The sequence below is a fragment of the Nuphar pumila genome, chromosome 1 (assembly GCF_984573655.1).
Source record: "Nuphar pumila chromosome 1, dmNupPumi1.hap1.1, whole genome shotgun sequence".
NCBI classification, from domain to species: Eukaryota; Viridiplantae; Streptophyta; class Magnoliopsida; order Nymphaeales; family Nymphaeaceae; genus Nuphar; species Nuphar pumila.
In genome coordinates, this window is record NC_143249.1 from 177,115,995 (window position 1) to 177,132,042 (window position 16,048).

Here is a 16,048-nt window from a genome sequence, read left to right on the forward strand (position 1 = left end):
TTAACGTTAGATTAGAAAAATACAAATCTTAGAAGAGATACTGTTATGCAAAAAAAATATATATATTTAAGAAAAAATTCACATATATTTAAAAAATTATATGTGTGAAAAGTACAAAGGTCTTTATAAAATAAGGTATTTATGATTTTAGACACAGAAAAGAATAACAAAAAATTATAGAGAATTTCAAAAAATACATCATATTTGTGATACATGATGATGATTTTTTGATTTTTAAATCACAAAATTTTGTGTTTTGTCATCCGTTGATCGATTTTTGGATTGCCAAAAAGCTGCACACAAGTTGGATGTCGGCAAACTATTGATCTTTCACTAAATAAATGGTATGAATCACATGTATGGAGTCCGATTTGATGAAAACAACTTGCATAAATGAAATCCCAATGAGGGGATTGAGTCCAACTCATTTGGGTTTGACCGGGGTCCTTTTGGTTATAGGTACGAGTACAAATGCAGTTAAATGGGGCTGGGTAAACGAGATGAGCCACTCATGGTGGGTTTTGTGTTTGGCTCATAAAGGGCTCGTTTGAACTTGTGGGTAAATGAGACAAGCTACTCGGGCTTGGTTTGTGTTTGTCTCATAAAAGGACTCGTTTGAACTTGTGAAATAAGCTTGGCAAGCTGAACTTGAACAATGTGTGTTTGGTGGGATTGGTTCGGCTTGTATAAGCTTGTTAAGTTGATGGATATATTTCAAATAGTCCATGGAACCATTGTAAAACAATCAGAGTTTTTTTTTTTTGACAATTTACAAAAGGTACCTAACTAATAAGCTGTTTACAAAATAAGTACTTAAGGTTTGAATTACTACATTTTTTGCATTTAAAAGTTATAATTCAAAGACCCTCCTCTTCCTAAATCCAGTGAGTTAACCTTAACTTAATTAATGAAGGAAAAGATCAAACTGCCTTTTTTAAAACCACTTATAACAATGAAAGAGATGAGTCGCACCCATTAAGCAGAGCCACAAAACTTATTCAAGTGTTCTTTCCAACTAAGGAGAAAGAGAGAGAGAGAGAGTAGGGCTGGTAAAAGAACTGATCAGCTCATCACTCGGTTCGGTTCGGCTCGTCAGGAACTTGTTCATGATCAGTTCATATAGTTGGTGAGTTGCACCATCGTTTAGCTTAAACGAATCGAGCCCAAATACAAGGTGTTCGGCTCGGCTTGAGAGAGCTAGTGTAGATAAAAAATATTACATATAATATATATTTTAATTTTAATATAAAAATATAATATATATAACAAGAATAAATGAAAAATATATACATAAAATATAAACTATTAAGTGTAATATATACTATATGTATTTTAAGTATAATATATATAAATATGTATACTTTGTATAAATAACATGAACCCGGACTGCTGGTCTGACAGCCGAAGGCCCTAAACAACTAGGCTAACCTCTTTGGGTTAACTGTGGTTTTGAGAAGCTTAACTTTAACAATTCGCAAGTGTGACCGAGAGCCCGAATCAGGATATAGTATAACGGATATCAATTAGTGATCCGATCCAATGTCCAGCCACGATTGGATAGGGAAGCTGATAAGGGAAGACTCGCGCCAGGAAGGAGTCGTGAAGTATCTGCCTTCCTTTCCTTATTATGGGCAAACGTCAGCTTTTAAGGCAACGCCCACAGAATCGGCGAAGTCGGTTGCCTCGCAGGAGATGAGCATCGTCGCGTACGCCACCGTTGCCGTTGCTCGTCCACCTCCGCCCTCCTCCGCCTCCGAGGTGGCGGCGCACCGCCTCTGCCTCGCCGTCCCGCGTCCACTCCGAGCTGCGGGCCGCAGGACGGTCGTCTCCGGTCACATTCAGGCGGTGGTGAAGCGGAGCCCTAAACGCCTCAAATACTCCCTCCCTCGCCTCAACAAGGTAACCTCTCCCGCGCTCTCTGTAAATCCTAGAAATCCTGGCTTGGTTTTCCTCTCCCGGATCTATTTCGTGTGGTTTCGTTTGGATTGGGTACAGTTATTGATAGCTCTGAATAGAGCCTGTTTGGTTATCCTGGTCGGTTTTCACCAACCGTGAGGTTTCTTTGATTCTTTAGTGCACTGAAGAGGAGCTTTTGGGCCTCTTGATTTGGTGAAAATTCTGCTAGGATTGGATATCAGGAAATGTTTATCTACACGGGGCGGAGGATAATTCCTGGTTATTGAATCAAGTAGAGCTCAATTTATCATGTTTATCTGGTTAAATGGGTGGAGCATCCCTAAAGCCATTTTTTTTTGATAAGGAAGAATGGGATAATCTAGGATATTGAATCTCATACAGGAATGACTTTTTTTTTTGGGTAAGTGGGCGTATTTAAATTCTGACCACTCCATGGAAACACAGAGATGTAAGAGCCCCTTCTTACGGGTATGGTAGTGATGATTAATATAGAGCTATGGCTATTTAGACTGAACGTTGCTTGCGAGCCAAACAATGTATTCTGCTGTTGAGAATCAGAGTTGAAAGATAAGAAAATTGTTTTATTGAGAAGGTGCTTTGAAACATGGTTGTGGATCTTGAGTATAGTCGCTTATGGTTTTCGTTGAGGTGCAAAATGATGGAAATACTGACATCAGTCCACCACTTGAATGAATTGTATGGGTGATGCATGCCTAGAAAGCAACAAGCAGTTCATTTTTAGTTGGCGCTGGGAGGATCTCCAAAGCCCTTACGCTATCTCACGTGATTGGTGCATTATAAAAGTAGTTGATAACCAAAGCAGAAAATGGATGTTTTTTCGGAGTTCTAAAGATTTTAAAGTTTTTGTGGAGAAACCAAGTTGTGGCTTTAAGGAATGAGAAAATGTTCTGCTTAAAGATGGTACAAGTCATTCTACAACTCCAAGATTGTTGAGTAACGAGTAGTATGCCCTTTTCTTTTGTATCTTGTGTGTAATATCTGCTTCCTTTTTTCTCTTGAGTTGAGAATTTGATCTATCTTAAATGTTTGTTGATGATTGTTCAGAAAAAAATTGATTGTAACAAGCTTTTGACTGGGTAACTTCATTTATAGGAGGATCGGCTATTTTATGTTGAAGTTGACCATTCCGGTGCAAATACTTGGATGTTAGAACCGGTCGTTCAACTTTTAAAAGATGGGGCAGTTGGTATAATTCCCACCGACACTGTGTACGTCCATCCAGCATCTTTATCAAATTACTTTTGGTATCTTGGTAGTATGCATTTTTTAAATGCAGCCACATTTGTAAGACTTTTAATTACATAAGGTTATCAGATCTACTGTTGGTAATGCCTTTAATGCTTGCCTAATTTGAAGTTTTGGAAGTTTGGGACTTGGAATCATCTTGTGTGTGTATATAAAACAAGTCTTCTTGTAATGATACATTTGCAGTCCGTCCAACATTATACATAGAGCATGGAAATGACACACAGAGGCCTTCATCTCTATCGGCATGGCAGATATGTCAGATACTGAATTCACACCTTGTGCTCATCTGATTATGTCTTTATGATGCACCATGTCAGATATTTGTTCACGTTACATTTAATTTTTTTAAGTATGTTGACATCTTTGATTTTTTTTTTTATTAATTTCTTTAGTGGTATGTGGTGAACAAGTTTGACCATAGGTCTTGCTGTGTAGCAGACTTTTTGCAAGATGCAACCTATCATTGACATTTTGAAATTCCCATATGGTACATAGGATTCAAATAGAACCATGTTTTTGTAAAAGTATCTCAAACAAGATACTAAGATCAAGACCTTAATATTCTTGATAACAAACTCTGCACACATGCACGATAAGAACACTTTAGAACACTTGTGCACAAAAGCACAACTCACAAAATCTCACAAATGCACAACGGCATAAAAAATATTGGAATCACTTTATTGAGCACTTGGGCTTTGACTCAAAGCCATAAGAAATACAAGGGGGGAAGCCCCTATTTATAAGCAAACAAAGGAGCCACATAGGGGGCTCCCAAGAGAGTAGTTGGGAGCCCCCAACGACTCTTTGGGGAGCCTCCCTATGTGGCACAAATTACAAAAACAAAAAAGAAAAAAAAGGAAAAATAAAAAGGAAAAAAGTTATAAGCATATTCCAAAATGGAATATGCGTAAAACAGAAATTTACAGAAATACCATTTTTCGGGTGAACAAGAAAATATATAAATATATTTATATATATAGATAGAGATACATATACATATATACATAGTACATATGTATATGTATCTCTCTCTTTCTATATATATATATATGAGATTACAAATATTGATACATATTGTAACCCCCCCCCTCAAACTTAGGGCATGATGACCGAAAGTTTGCCAAGGAAAAAGTTGAATCGTGGTGCACATAAAGCTTTGGTGAAGAAATCTGCCAACTGATATTCTGAAGTAACATAAGGTAGATCGATGATTCCTTTTAGATAGGCTTCAAGAACATAATGGCAGTCCATTTAAATATGCTTAGTCCGCTCATGGAAAATATGATTTTTGGCAATATAAATTGCACTCTTGTTATCACAGCATAGCTTAGTGGGCCCTTCAATAGTGATCCCTATGTCCTCAAGCAGCTGATGGATCCATATAATTTCCATGGTAGTAGTTGCCATGACACGATATTCAGATTCAATCGAAGAGAGAAACTTTTTGTTGCTTCTTACATCTCCACAATATTAGTGAATCACCTAAGAACACACAAAAACCGGTGGTGGAGTGACTGTTATTTGAGTCACCTCCCTAATCAGAGTCACTACAAGCAATTAATTTTAAATCAGAAGAAGATGACAAAAAAACTTTCTTAAAGTACCCTTTAGGTATCTTACAACTCGTAATACGACACTCATGTGAACAGAAGTTGGTGCATGCTGAAACTGACTTGCCGTAAGAACTGCATGTGAAATATCTGGTCTGGTAATACTCAGGTACATCAACGATCCTAGAAACTGTCTGTAGGGAGTAGGATCGGAGAGAAGAATACCATCATCAATTTTCATTTTAGCTCCTACTATAACAGGAGTTTCACAAACCTTATCATCAAGCTTTGTTTGAGACAAAAAATACCCTTTATGAGAGTATGCTACTTCAATACCCAAAAAATAAGTTAGAAATCCCAAGTCAGACATTTCAGACCTATCTTTTAAAATTGATTTTATGCTGTTAATCCTTTTAGAATCACTTCCGGTTATAAGCATGTCATCCACGTATAGAAGTAAAATAATAATCCCTGCATTGGATTTTCTAACAAACAAAACAGTATCAGTAAAACAAGATGAAAAACCATTTTCTATCATTACGAAATTAAACCTATCATGCCAAGCCTTGGGGGCTTGTTTCAAGCCATAAAGTGTTTTTTGAAGGCGAAGCACCTTTCTTTGAGGAGACTCCATTCCAGGAGGAGCATCCATATACACTTCTTCAATTAGATCTCCGTTTAGAAATGCATTCTTAACATCCATTTGATAGATGTTCCACTTGTTGATTGAGACAACAATTATAAGACATCGGACAATGACCATTCTAGCTATCGGGACAAAGGTCTCTTCGTAATCAATCCTATATTCTTGACTATATTCTTTTGCAACCAAACGAGCCCTGTATCTCTCGAGGGACCCATCACTCTTAGTCTTAATCTTAAATACCCATCTACACCCTATTGCTTTCTTACCTTTAGGAAAGTCTTGAAATTCTCATGTATTGGCTCTTCTCAGAGCTTCGAGTTCATTATCCATTGTGGCTATTCATTCAAGACATTTTCATGCTTCCTCGAAGTTTTTAGGTTCTATGTAAGAATGAATGGCGCTTAGACATGCTCTATGTTTAGGTGAAAAAGACTCATATGAGATGAACCTAGAAGAGATTTTTCTATATCTTTCGGTTCTACGAAGGTTCTTCTTATTTTGGTTAGTAGTCCCATCAGCATCATCATATCTTTTAAGGGCACTTTTGAAAGTATTTCTATCTCTATGAGTATAGGTTATGGGATCTCAATACGGTTCCTCATTGACATGTTGATGAAATGAAGAAGACTCAGGACTGGTTTCGTTGTTACTTGAGCCACTCTGATTTGACTCATCATCACTAGTTTCATCATCTTAAGTTAAAAGATCAAATAGAAAAGAATAGTCTACATTCTTGTCGTTAGGTTCAAGTTTTTCGAAACCACTAAGATTTTTCAAAAAACTTACATTTCTGGAAACATATAGTTTATCATTTTTAATATCATAACACCGAAAACCCTTTTGAGTTTCGGAATAACCAAGAAAGGCACAAGGAATGACCTTGGGGGAGAGTTTGTCATTTTTATCATTAAGAACAAAACATTTACATCCAAAAACCCTTAACCTGCTATAATTAGGTTCTTTTTCATATAATCGTTCAAATGGAGAAACTTTGTTCAAATTTTTTGATGGGAGTCTATTTATGAGATAAACCGATGTAACGCCTCAGCCCAGAGTATTATCGGAATATTCTGTGAAATGAGTAAGGTTCTAGTTGTTTCAATGATATGCCTATGTTTTCGTTCAGCCAACCCATTTTGTTATAGGGAGGTGAAGATGATGACATAGCGGCTCCGGAAATGCCTCCCTTGAGAAGAAGAGGTTGTAGAGCATCCACAATTTGTTGAAGGGAAAGAGGCCCATTTGATGAATATGGTTGTTCCTCTGGTTGGGATGCCATATCCGCAACAAGTATTTTCTTCCATTTGGGGCAAATGGGTTTGATATGCTCGGGTTCTTTACAAAAATGGCAGGTTAATTTGCTATAGTCTCTTTTTGCCATATCGATCATTTCCTCCTTACATTGATTTTTGAAATGAGTAGGTTTGTAGGTCTTCATATTATTCCCGGGTCTTGATACATCATTAACCCCTTCACAATTATCTTGAGAAGAAGATGTAGCAAGGATGCTAGGATAATTTTTACTAATCCCCATACGGGTTTCTTCACCACTTAGCTTAGTGATTACATCTTCAATAGAGGGCGATGTGAAAGCGGATAGAAGAGAGGACCGAATTTGTTCAAATTCGGGTCTAAGCCTATTTAGAAAATTGAAGAATCAATCTTCCTCTAGTTGTTTGTGTCTTAACTCAATTGCTTCTCCATTTCATTTTGGTTCTAGCATAGCTAGCTCATCCCAAATAGACGATAATTTGGCAAAATATTTCCGAATAGACAAATCGTTTTGTTGAAGGGTCAATGCCTTCTTTTGGAGGTAATACTTGTGTGATAAATCCCTTGAAGTATACGTATTTTCAAGGTACAACCAAGCTTCAGAGGCCTTTTTGAACTTAATAATGTTGGCGTTGATCTTGGTTTCTACGGATGAAAAAATCCAAGACAAGATCTTGAAGTTTTTCATCTCCCACTCATCATGCTTTTTTGAATAATTTTCTAGGGCTTTTTGTCTATCTTCTCCTTCAAGAATCTTAATATCTTTTTTTTTCAATGATGGTAAGTTTGGGTTCGGGTTCCGGTATTGAACCTTGAACGTACCCCCAAAGGCCCTTTCCTTTGATATGAGCTTTCATATTGCTGGCCCATACATGATAGTTTGAACCATTAAGTTTAAAACCAAGGGAGAAGTGAGAGTCTTTTTCACCCATTAGAGAAGGAAGAAAATAAAAAATAATACGTACCTCAAAAGATTTTCAAGTCTTTCTTGACAAAAGAGGGTTCTAAAGAATTGCCCGAAGAAGATGATCCACTTCAAACTCTAATAGCTTGAAGGCACGTTTTTCGAGACACTTAAAAATGAAGAGATGCACGATCCTCTTTCTTCAATGAGGCTCTGATACCATGTAAAAGTTGTTAGAAAGTGGCTTTGAATACATTAGGTTCAATAAAGAACCCATACACATGCACATGAAGTGTGAATAAACCCATTAAAGGGAACAACACAAGCACATAATGTGCTAACACATAAACCCACACAAGGGGCAAAAATATGACATAAAGTCATAAGTTGAATATTATTGAAGAAGAAGGAAGAAGGGGGTATAAACCCCATACAATGGAGCATAAGCTCCTCCAAAGAGTAAAGAATACAAAGGGGGAGACCCCTATTTATAACATAAGAGAGGGGCCACCAAGGGGGCTCCCAAAGGAGTCGTTGGGAGCCCCCAACGGTCACATTTGTGACCGTTGGGGGCTCCCCAACGACTCTTTGGGGAGCCTTCATAGGTGGCGCAAACCACAAAAAAGGGAAAAATAAAAAAAAAAATTAAAAATAAAATTACAAACATATTCCAAATGGAATATGCGTAAAAACTGTGAAATGTCTAAACTACCCCTATGCCTATAAATAGATAAATATATATTTTATATATATAATTAGGATAATACATATGCATATATACCATATATGAATATGTATTATCCTTTATATATATAAAATATATATAATATTACAATTGTCGAATGATACATTTTAACAAAAGTATCTCAAATAAGATACTAAGATCAAGACCTTATTATTCTTGATAACAAACTCGGCACACATCCACCATAAGAACACTTTAGAACACTTGTGCACAAAAGCACAACTCACAAAATCTCACAAATGCACAACGGCATTAAAAAATATTGGAATCACTTTATGGAGCACTTGGTTTGACTCAAAGCCATAATAAATACAAGGGGGGGGAAGCCCCTATTTATAAGCAAACAAAGGAGCCACATAGGGGGCTCCCAAGAGAATCGTTGGGAGCCCCCAACGGTCACATATGTGGCTCCCCAACGACTCTTTGGGGGAGCCTCCCTATGTGGCACAAATTACAAAAACAGAAAAGAAAAAAAAAGGAAAAATAAAAAGAAAAATAAAAAGGAAAAATGTTACAAGCATATTTCAAAATGGAATATGCGTAAAACAGGAATTTACAGAAATACCCTTTTCGGGTGAACAAGAAAATATATGAATATATGAATATATATATATATATATATATATATATATATATATATATATATATATATGAGATTACAAATATCGATACATATTTTAACAGTTTTCCATTCCTAGATGGTTATGGTAAAATTTCTTCTTGCCAACTTGATTTTGGGGTGAATCTGAGAATTGCTTGTATGTATCCTCGTGAAAATGAACTTTTGAAATTCTTTTTTTTTTCTCTTTGGAATTGCATGGTTTCTTATTTATATTATCTAAAAGGGTCTATCCATGTCTTTGGTTAAACTTGAAAATGCAGCAGTGGAATGCAAATCCTTGATGGTCACATAATTTGTCGTTGTTGACCTTTTCTTTGTCTCCTTTGATTTAATCTGACCTTAGCTGCACGTTTTTTGTTTATCTATGCAGGTATGCTATTGTTTGTGATGTTAAGAATTATTCTGCCGTGGAACGCCTGAGAAGGTGATTCAATCCATTCCTTTGCATTTAGGGCATGGTTTTTTGATACCACTACTGTAAGTCTATGTTGCAGGGTCATGCCAAAAGCCTGGCGTGTCTCCTGAGATAGGATGCAACACGGAATATGACTTGAAATACACTATGACTCGCCTTCAGCAAGATTTTGACTATGTGCAGCCCACAATCAAAATGATCCAACTTGGGTCTAAGATCCAAACTTGTTCAAATTCGGGTCTTAGACCCCTCGTGAATTGGAAAAGTTGCTCATCAAGGATTTATTTTTTCTTTTGAAGAGCATCATTTGGAGTCTCCCAAATAGGCTCCAACTTGGCCATTTGGTCCCAGAGTCTTTTAAGAGTACTATAATACTCTCTAACGGACTTATCTCATTGTTTACAATTGTGGATGCCATCTCTTAAGTGCCATTTATGTGCGATATCCTTTTTGAGTATAAGTTTGCTTAACAAACTCCCATGCTTCATCCGCCCTATGAAATTCAAGAATGTTAGAGACCTATGAAGAGAGGGAGACCCTTGGCATGACTAACCTCCCATTCTTTATAAGCTTTCTTATAGTTCAACAAAACCTTCTCTCTTTCACTTTAAGTGATTGTTCTTTAGATGCTCGGTATTCTTCTACTATGTTTTTTGTGAAAATAGGTTGAGATTCAGGAACAGAGCCATGAACATGTTGCCACAAATCTTTGCCCATGAGGATTCTCTTCACCACTGAGGCCCACATGTTGTAGTTGCTTCCATCAAACTTGATGGGAACAACGGTAACGACTCTTTTGTCAGCCATTGGAATGAGAAGGGAAGAAGAGAATGGGAGAAGAGAGTAAGAATAGTTGATGAAGGTTCCACCAAGAGGCTTTCACACGAACTCACGAACCTCTAACACACTTTCCATGAGTACGAACACGAACCCACAAACTCCAAGAGCTTAAGGCTCTGATACCATGTAATGAAACAAGAAAAAGTGCACAAATAGATGCCTCTAAGGGCTACAAGAATACACAAGTGTGCACAAGTACAACAAGCCACTTATGGGGCAAGATACAAACTCACAAAGAGTAACACAAGCACAAGCCACCAAAGGGCTACACAATGTAAAAATAAAATTTTTTATCACTAAATGCTTGAGAAAAGCATAAATAATACTATGGGAGAGATCCCATATTTATAGAACAAAGGGAGAGCAAGAGGCTAGTCCAACTAGTCGTTGGGCTGGCCACAAGTAAAATAAAACAAAAAAAGGATTTACAAAACTGCCTCTAATGGGCAGGCCCTATTACACAATAGAAAAAGACAAAAATGGCCCTGAAGGGCATAACCTATTACATACAACAACAACAACAACAACAACAACAACAACAACTACGCCTTCATCCCAAAACAATTGGGGTCAGCGATATGAACCAAAAAAGAAATTCATTTTGGGTCTTCCACAAGAATCCTTTTCCTCCAATCATTTCTATCCAATGCCATGTCCTCGGTGAGGTTCAAAGCATTCATATCCTTTCCTATCATCTCCATCCAAGTCTTCCTAGGCCTACCCCGACCTCTTTTAACTAATATATTTTCCCATTTCTCCAACCTTCTAACTGGAGCATCATTAGGCCTTCGCCGAATATGTCCAAACCACCGTAAACGATTCTCTCGCATCTTATTTTCAATGGGTGCAACACCTACCTTCTTACGTATCTCCTCGTTCCGAATCTTATCTTTTATTGTATTTCCACACATCCATCTAAGCATCCGCATCTCAGCTACACTCATTTTTTGAATATGATGTCTCTTGGCAGCCCAACATTTCGTACCATATAGTAAAGCGGGTCTAATAGTCGTCCTATAAAACTTTCCCTTCAACCGCAATGGCATTCTACGATCGCACAACACTCCAGTTGCACTTTTCCATTTCATCCACCTAACCTTTATCCTATGATTTACATCTCCATCAATTTCTCCATACTTTTGAATGATGGATCCCAAATATTTGAAATAATCATTCACCGGTATTTCTTGCTCACCAAGCTTCACTACACTCCCATCACTACTTCGTTGCTTACTAAACCGACATTCCATATATTCAGTCTTACTCTTACTCAACTTAAAACCTCTAGCTTCCAATGTCTGTCTCCATAATTCTAGCTTAGCATTAACCCCAGCTCTAGACTCATCAATCAAAACAATATCATCAGCAAACAACATACACCATGGTACCTTTTCTTGAATTGATCTCGTAAGCTCATCCATCACTATCGCAAATAGGAAAGGGCTTAAAGCAGATCCTTGATGTAACCCAACTGTTATCGGAAAATTGGTTGTCACCCCTCCACAAGTGCGGACATTGGTTACTACTCCTTCATACATATCTTTAATTATACTAATGTACTTTAGGGAAACACCTTTCTTCATCATTGTCCACCAGAGAACGTCCCTAGGTACTCTATCGTATGCCTTCTCTAAATCAATAAAAACCATATGCATAACCTATTACATGCATGACATAAAAATAAAAAATACATATATACATATATATGTACCCGATACATATACACATAATGTGTATATATATGTATATATATATATCATACAAATTAACAATTTTGTGGATGTTTAACATGATTGTGCTTATTTTTCTGCAGAATCAAAGATATCGAAGCTTCAAAGGCAAGAATAATATAACTCTTGTTGCTTGTACAGTTTATTGAATGATATAGAGCATTCATGTTTGCATGCATTCATGAAGCTCATCATTTATACATCTTATGCAGCCACTCAGTATATTATGCCGCTCGTTTCATGATGTTGATACTTACACGTTGGGATTTCCTTGTGGTAATAATCATGGCCAAACTAGCATATTTCGGGCTATCAAGCATTGCCTGCCTGGGCCTGTAAGCATGATTACTATGTTTAATATGCATCTGAACTCTTGGTTTTTGTATCACTTTTAGATTTGTCACTTGAATGTTGTTTGGGTACAGTATACTTTCATCCTTCCAGCAAGCAAAGAATTGCCGAAGCAGTGTACATTTTATGGGACTGTAGCTAAGTGTGTTTTGAGGAAAACTGTTGGAGTTCGCATGCCTGACGATGTTATATGTCAAGCAATTTTGGAAAAGCTAGATCAGCCTCTGATCTGCACAAGGTTCTACTACAAGATTTACCTTTGCACGGTGAATGTCCTCTTGCCAAGTAGCATCTCTATCTTTTCCTAATATGCAACTAGTCTTATTTGGTCAGTGTAAAGTCACCAACAGAAGATCAATGGATGGTGGATCCTGCTGTAATGGCTGACATCTATGGAGAAAGGGTATGCTTCTAGACTTTTCTTTTATGAAGTTTGCATTTCTAACCTAGTGACACTTCCCTTGTGATTCATGTTGTATGATTGCCAGTACTTGTTTTTACCAGATGACCATTTTCTAGATTTTTTTTCTTATTTTTGGAAGAAAAAGTTTTGATAATATTCCAGGTTGAATTGTTTCCTTAATGAGAATGCTACTATTTGCCAACTTGAGTGATTCTATTATTAACTATGATTAATAGAAACAATGGGTGGTCCTGGGGTAGCCATGCTGGAATTTTTTGATTTGTTTGGGCTATGCAGATAGTTTCCAATGTATTTTGGGTTTGTCTAGTACCTAGCGGAAATTTAGACCTCCTGAAATTTATGGTTTTATATAGTATGAGAAATATTGATTAAATCCCTGCCTTGTAATTTTCAGGGACTTAATTTTATTGTTGATGGAGGGATCAGAGTTGCTGATCCTTCTACCATAGTGGATATGACAGGAAGTTTACCAACCATCATCCGGCAAGGCAAGGTAAACTTTTCTATGTTGAAATCCTGAAGATAGCAATTTTTTCTATTTGCCATCTATTCGCCACACCATGGCTATGTTTCAATTTTTCCAATCTCTCATGTTATCCTCCCATTTGTGAGAGGTTGATCAAGCCCGTGGCCACTGTTGTCCACTTATATTGATGATTTATGCTTGAATTCAAGTGCACATTTGGGGCATATTCCAGTTTAAGGTTGTGATGTATTGGTCTAAGAAAGGACATTCGACACCGGGTTCAACCTGCGGCATGATAGGTACCTGATAGGGAGTTTCAAAATCAAGAAAATTCACAATGATGATTAAGTTGCATTAGTGTCTGCAATAAATGTGTCACTATAAAGAGCACAAGTATTATTCATAAGTACACACAGACACATGTTCTTTTCACACATTTGAGATCACCGTGAATCCTAAGTTGGGTTTATAGTATTCGGGCTTGAGTATCTGATCTGAAGGCTTGGAGCCTTATGAGGAACTGCTCGGACTATCAGGCAAAAATCAATGTAAGCATCTACTCTGTGGAACAAGTAAAGCTGCTTTACCTTAGAAGCTTTGAGCTGATGGCCTATAATACCTTCTTGCCTCAATCCAGTCTTTCTTCCCATAGTAGATCACCTGCTCTGCATACCTAGCATCTAGTGCCGGTCTTGGGTATGATATGCATAATTGAAGCTGTAATCTTAAGAGGCAAAGGAAAATGATATGCTACTGAGCTTCCCCAGTAGGCTCTTAATCAGTCTCTTTTTGCCTTGAGTTAGTGGTTTATTATTATGTGTGGTGTTGGGTATATGCGTGTGATGTGATCACCTGGCAGCTAACTTTGGACTACATTTGCTGCTAACTAGTTGATGCCCCATCCCTGGGATGGATTCCATGTTCATAGAACCAAGCCCCATAGTGACTTTATTGTAGATTGTAGGATATTCACCTTTTTCTCACTTGCAGTGTTAATTTGTCTCATCATGCAGGGGCCTAAGCTTGACTGGATGGTCTCACCAAGTGATGAAGACTGATGCTGCACATCTCTACAACAGAGAAAGGTGCCTATCTCATGCATCTTATACTTCCGACTGTATTATAGGCTCAGCCAAAACTTGCATCAAGTTCTTGTGTAAATGCTTGTAAATGATAGTATGCAATTATTTATTTTCCCACATAAATTTTTTTAAGTGATGTAAAAGCTTTTTTTTCTTTTTTCTTTTCGATAGGCAAGCTGGGGTTGGGTGGATCCCTACCAGTTTATTCATGTATAAAGCAGTTTACATAAAAAAGCCTCCTTGAGAGGATGCCAATCAGGGGGACGATCCTTCCAACTACTGTTCATCCCCCGACATAGCTAATTTAGCTAGGTTATTGGGCAAATATTTGGTATGTTTAGACACATATACTATATTGAATCTACAGAATTTACAGCATAAATCAGTCAGTATTTGGAGGACTCCTGCTCTAGCCCCCCTACCTTCCATCCAATTCTTGAGTCTGGCTACCAAGTCTGGTCTCCCGCCTTCAACAATGACCTTCGCTGTGGAAACAACTGTTTGAAGATTGGAGTTCCATCCACTCCATTCTCTGTCAGCTATTATTTCTGGTTGTGTGAAACAACTAGCTTCAGTGAAAGCTCCTGTCTCATCCCAGATAGAGAACCCCATGTGCCAATCGTGACTGAAAAGGCCAACCATGTTTACTCTGATCTAGCCCCTTTCCGGGGTTTTCCACCAGTTCAGACCTAGCCATCTAGCTGTCACCTGATTCTTCAATGCAGCACTTATTCTCAAAACATCACAGAGTTGGATTCCTTCCAGGGATTCATACATGACCTCTTGGGTGCTGCTTGGAACGGTTTTAAAGATGGGACCCACTGCACACCATGGGTCGAACCAAAACTCGATGTCATCTCCTCTTCCTGCCTTCCATCTCAAGCCACCTTCACTGATTTTTTGCTCCCCCCTCTTGATCCCCAAACCACGCATGAGATCCTTTGGACTTGGGTTTAGGAACCCAAATAGAATCTCTACTGCTGTCACGAGCCTATTTTCTTCAATGGGCCAGCGCTGCGCGACGGTCCTTCCTGACCACCGCAAGCCTACTTGTCAGCTCGCTTGCCAGTTGCGGAAGCTTGTAATCAGAGTGCAAGAGAGCAAAAAAGAATAGAGGGAGAAAAATTGCAATCACAAGAAGCAATCATAACGAGGGTGAACAAAAGAAAGCTCAACGCATTTAATTCATTCACAATTTTGCTCGAGGGCTATTACAACTCAAGCATACGGGTTGCCCCTTCGGGGTATTGATTCACCTGAACTGGGCAGCTTACATCAGACTCAACAAAAACAAAACAAACTCTAAGCACAACTTTACAATGTAAGTCGCAAGGGAACATGTTCCCTCCTTAAAATCATGTGCCGTCGGCGCCATCTGTTTCATGGTAATCCCTGACTTCAGCTGGGTAGCTGCTGTTCATTTGGAATGCAGGTTCTCACGTTGGTTACACTGTTTTCTCCCACTGCACTAGATATTTCTTTGCTTCGCTAGTTGACCTTGTGACGAAGGATCTTACTTAGGCGCTTCTCGGCCCGTTGTGCTGCGGGGGCCTTTTGCATAATGGGTGCGCGTTGTGATACACCGCGTTTTAGATCTCCATCGTCTAGATGGAACTGCTTGAGGTTGCACACGTGGAACACTGGGTGCACCTTGAAGTATGGGGGCAACTCCAGCTTATACGCCAGCTTTCTCACCTTCTTTGTGATGGTGAGGGGTCCTTCATACTTTCTGAGCAGTTTGCGGTGTCGTCCGCGGAAGATGCCTGTACGCCCAGGATATAACTTCACCAACACTTGGTCCCCAACTTGGAA

General features: G+C 38.3%; 1 protein-coding gene across 3 annotated transcripts; it reads left to right on the forward strand.

The window, feature by feature from the left end:
• The first annotated feature begins 1,593 nt into the window (after positions 1-1,593).
• Positions 1,594-14,513, forward strand: LOC149851398 (DHBP synthase RibB-like alpha/beta domain-containing protein). Of its 3 annotated transcripts, XM_090000575.1 has the most exons (9): positions 1,594-1,899; positions 3,031-3,146; positions 9,299-9,352; positions 11,997-12,021; positions 12,126-12,248; positions 12,339-12,502; positions 12,598-12,667; positions 13,083-13,181; positions 14,168-14,513. In XM_090000575.1, exons 1-9 carry the CDS (start codon positions 1,693-1,695, stop codon positions 14,210-14,212), a joined length of 903 nt encoding a protein of 300 aa, XP_089856701.1. In that variant the 5' UTR covers positions 1,594-1,692; the 3' UTR covers positions 14,213-14,513. The 3 variants fall into 3 exon arrangements, with proteins under 3 accessions (XP_089856701.1, XP_089856713.1, XP_089856706.1); XM_090000587.1 differs by lacking the exon at positions 11,997-12,021 and having other exon boundaries at positions 12,126-12,189; XM_090000580.1 differs by lacking the exon at positions 9,299-9,352 and having other exon boundaries at positions 1,595-1,899.
• The last annotated feature ends 1,535 nt before the right edge of the window (positions 14,514-16,048 follow it).

Excerpts from the sequence above, each read along its gene's own strand:
- LOC149851398 (XM_090000575.1), top strand. The coding sequence starts at position 1,693 with ATGAGCATCGTCGCGTACGCCACCGTTGCCGTTGCTCGTCCACCTCCG. Across the intron at positions 12,668-13,082 it reads CTGACATCTATGGAGAAAGG|GGACTTAATTTTATTGTTGA; the intron begins GTATGCTTCTAG and ends TGTAATTTTCAG. Across the intron at positions 13,182-14,167 it reads CCATCATCCGGCAAGGCAAG|GGGCCTAAGCTTGACTGGAT; the intron begins GTAAACTTTTCT and ends CTCATCATGCAG.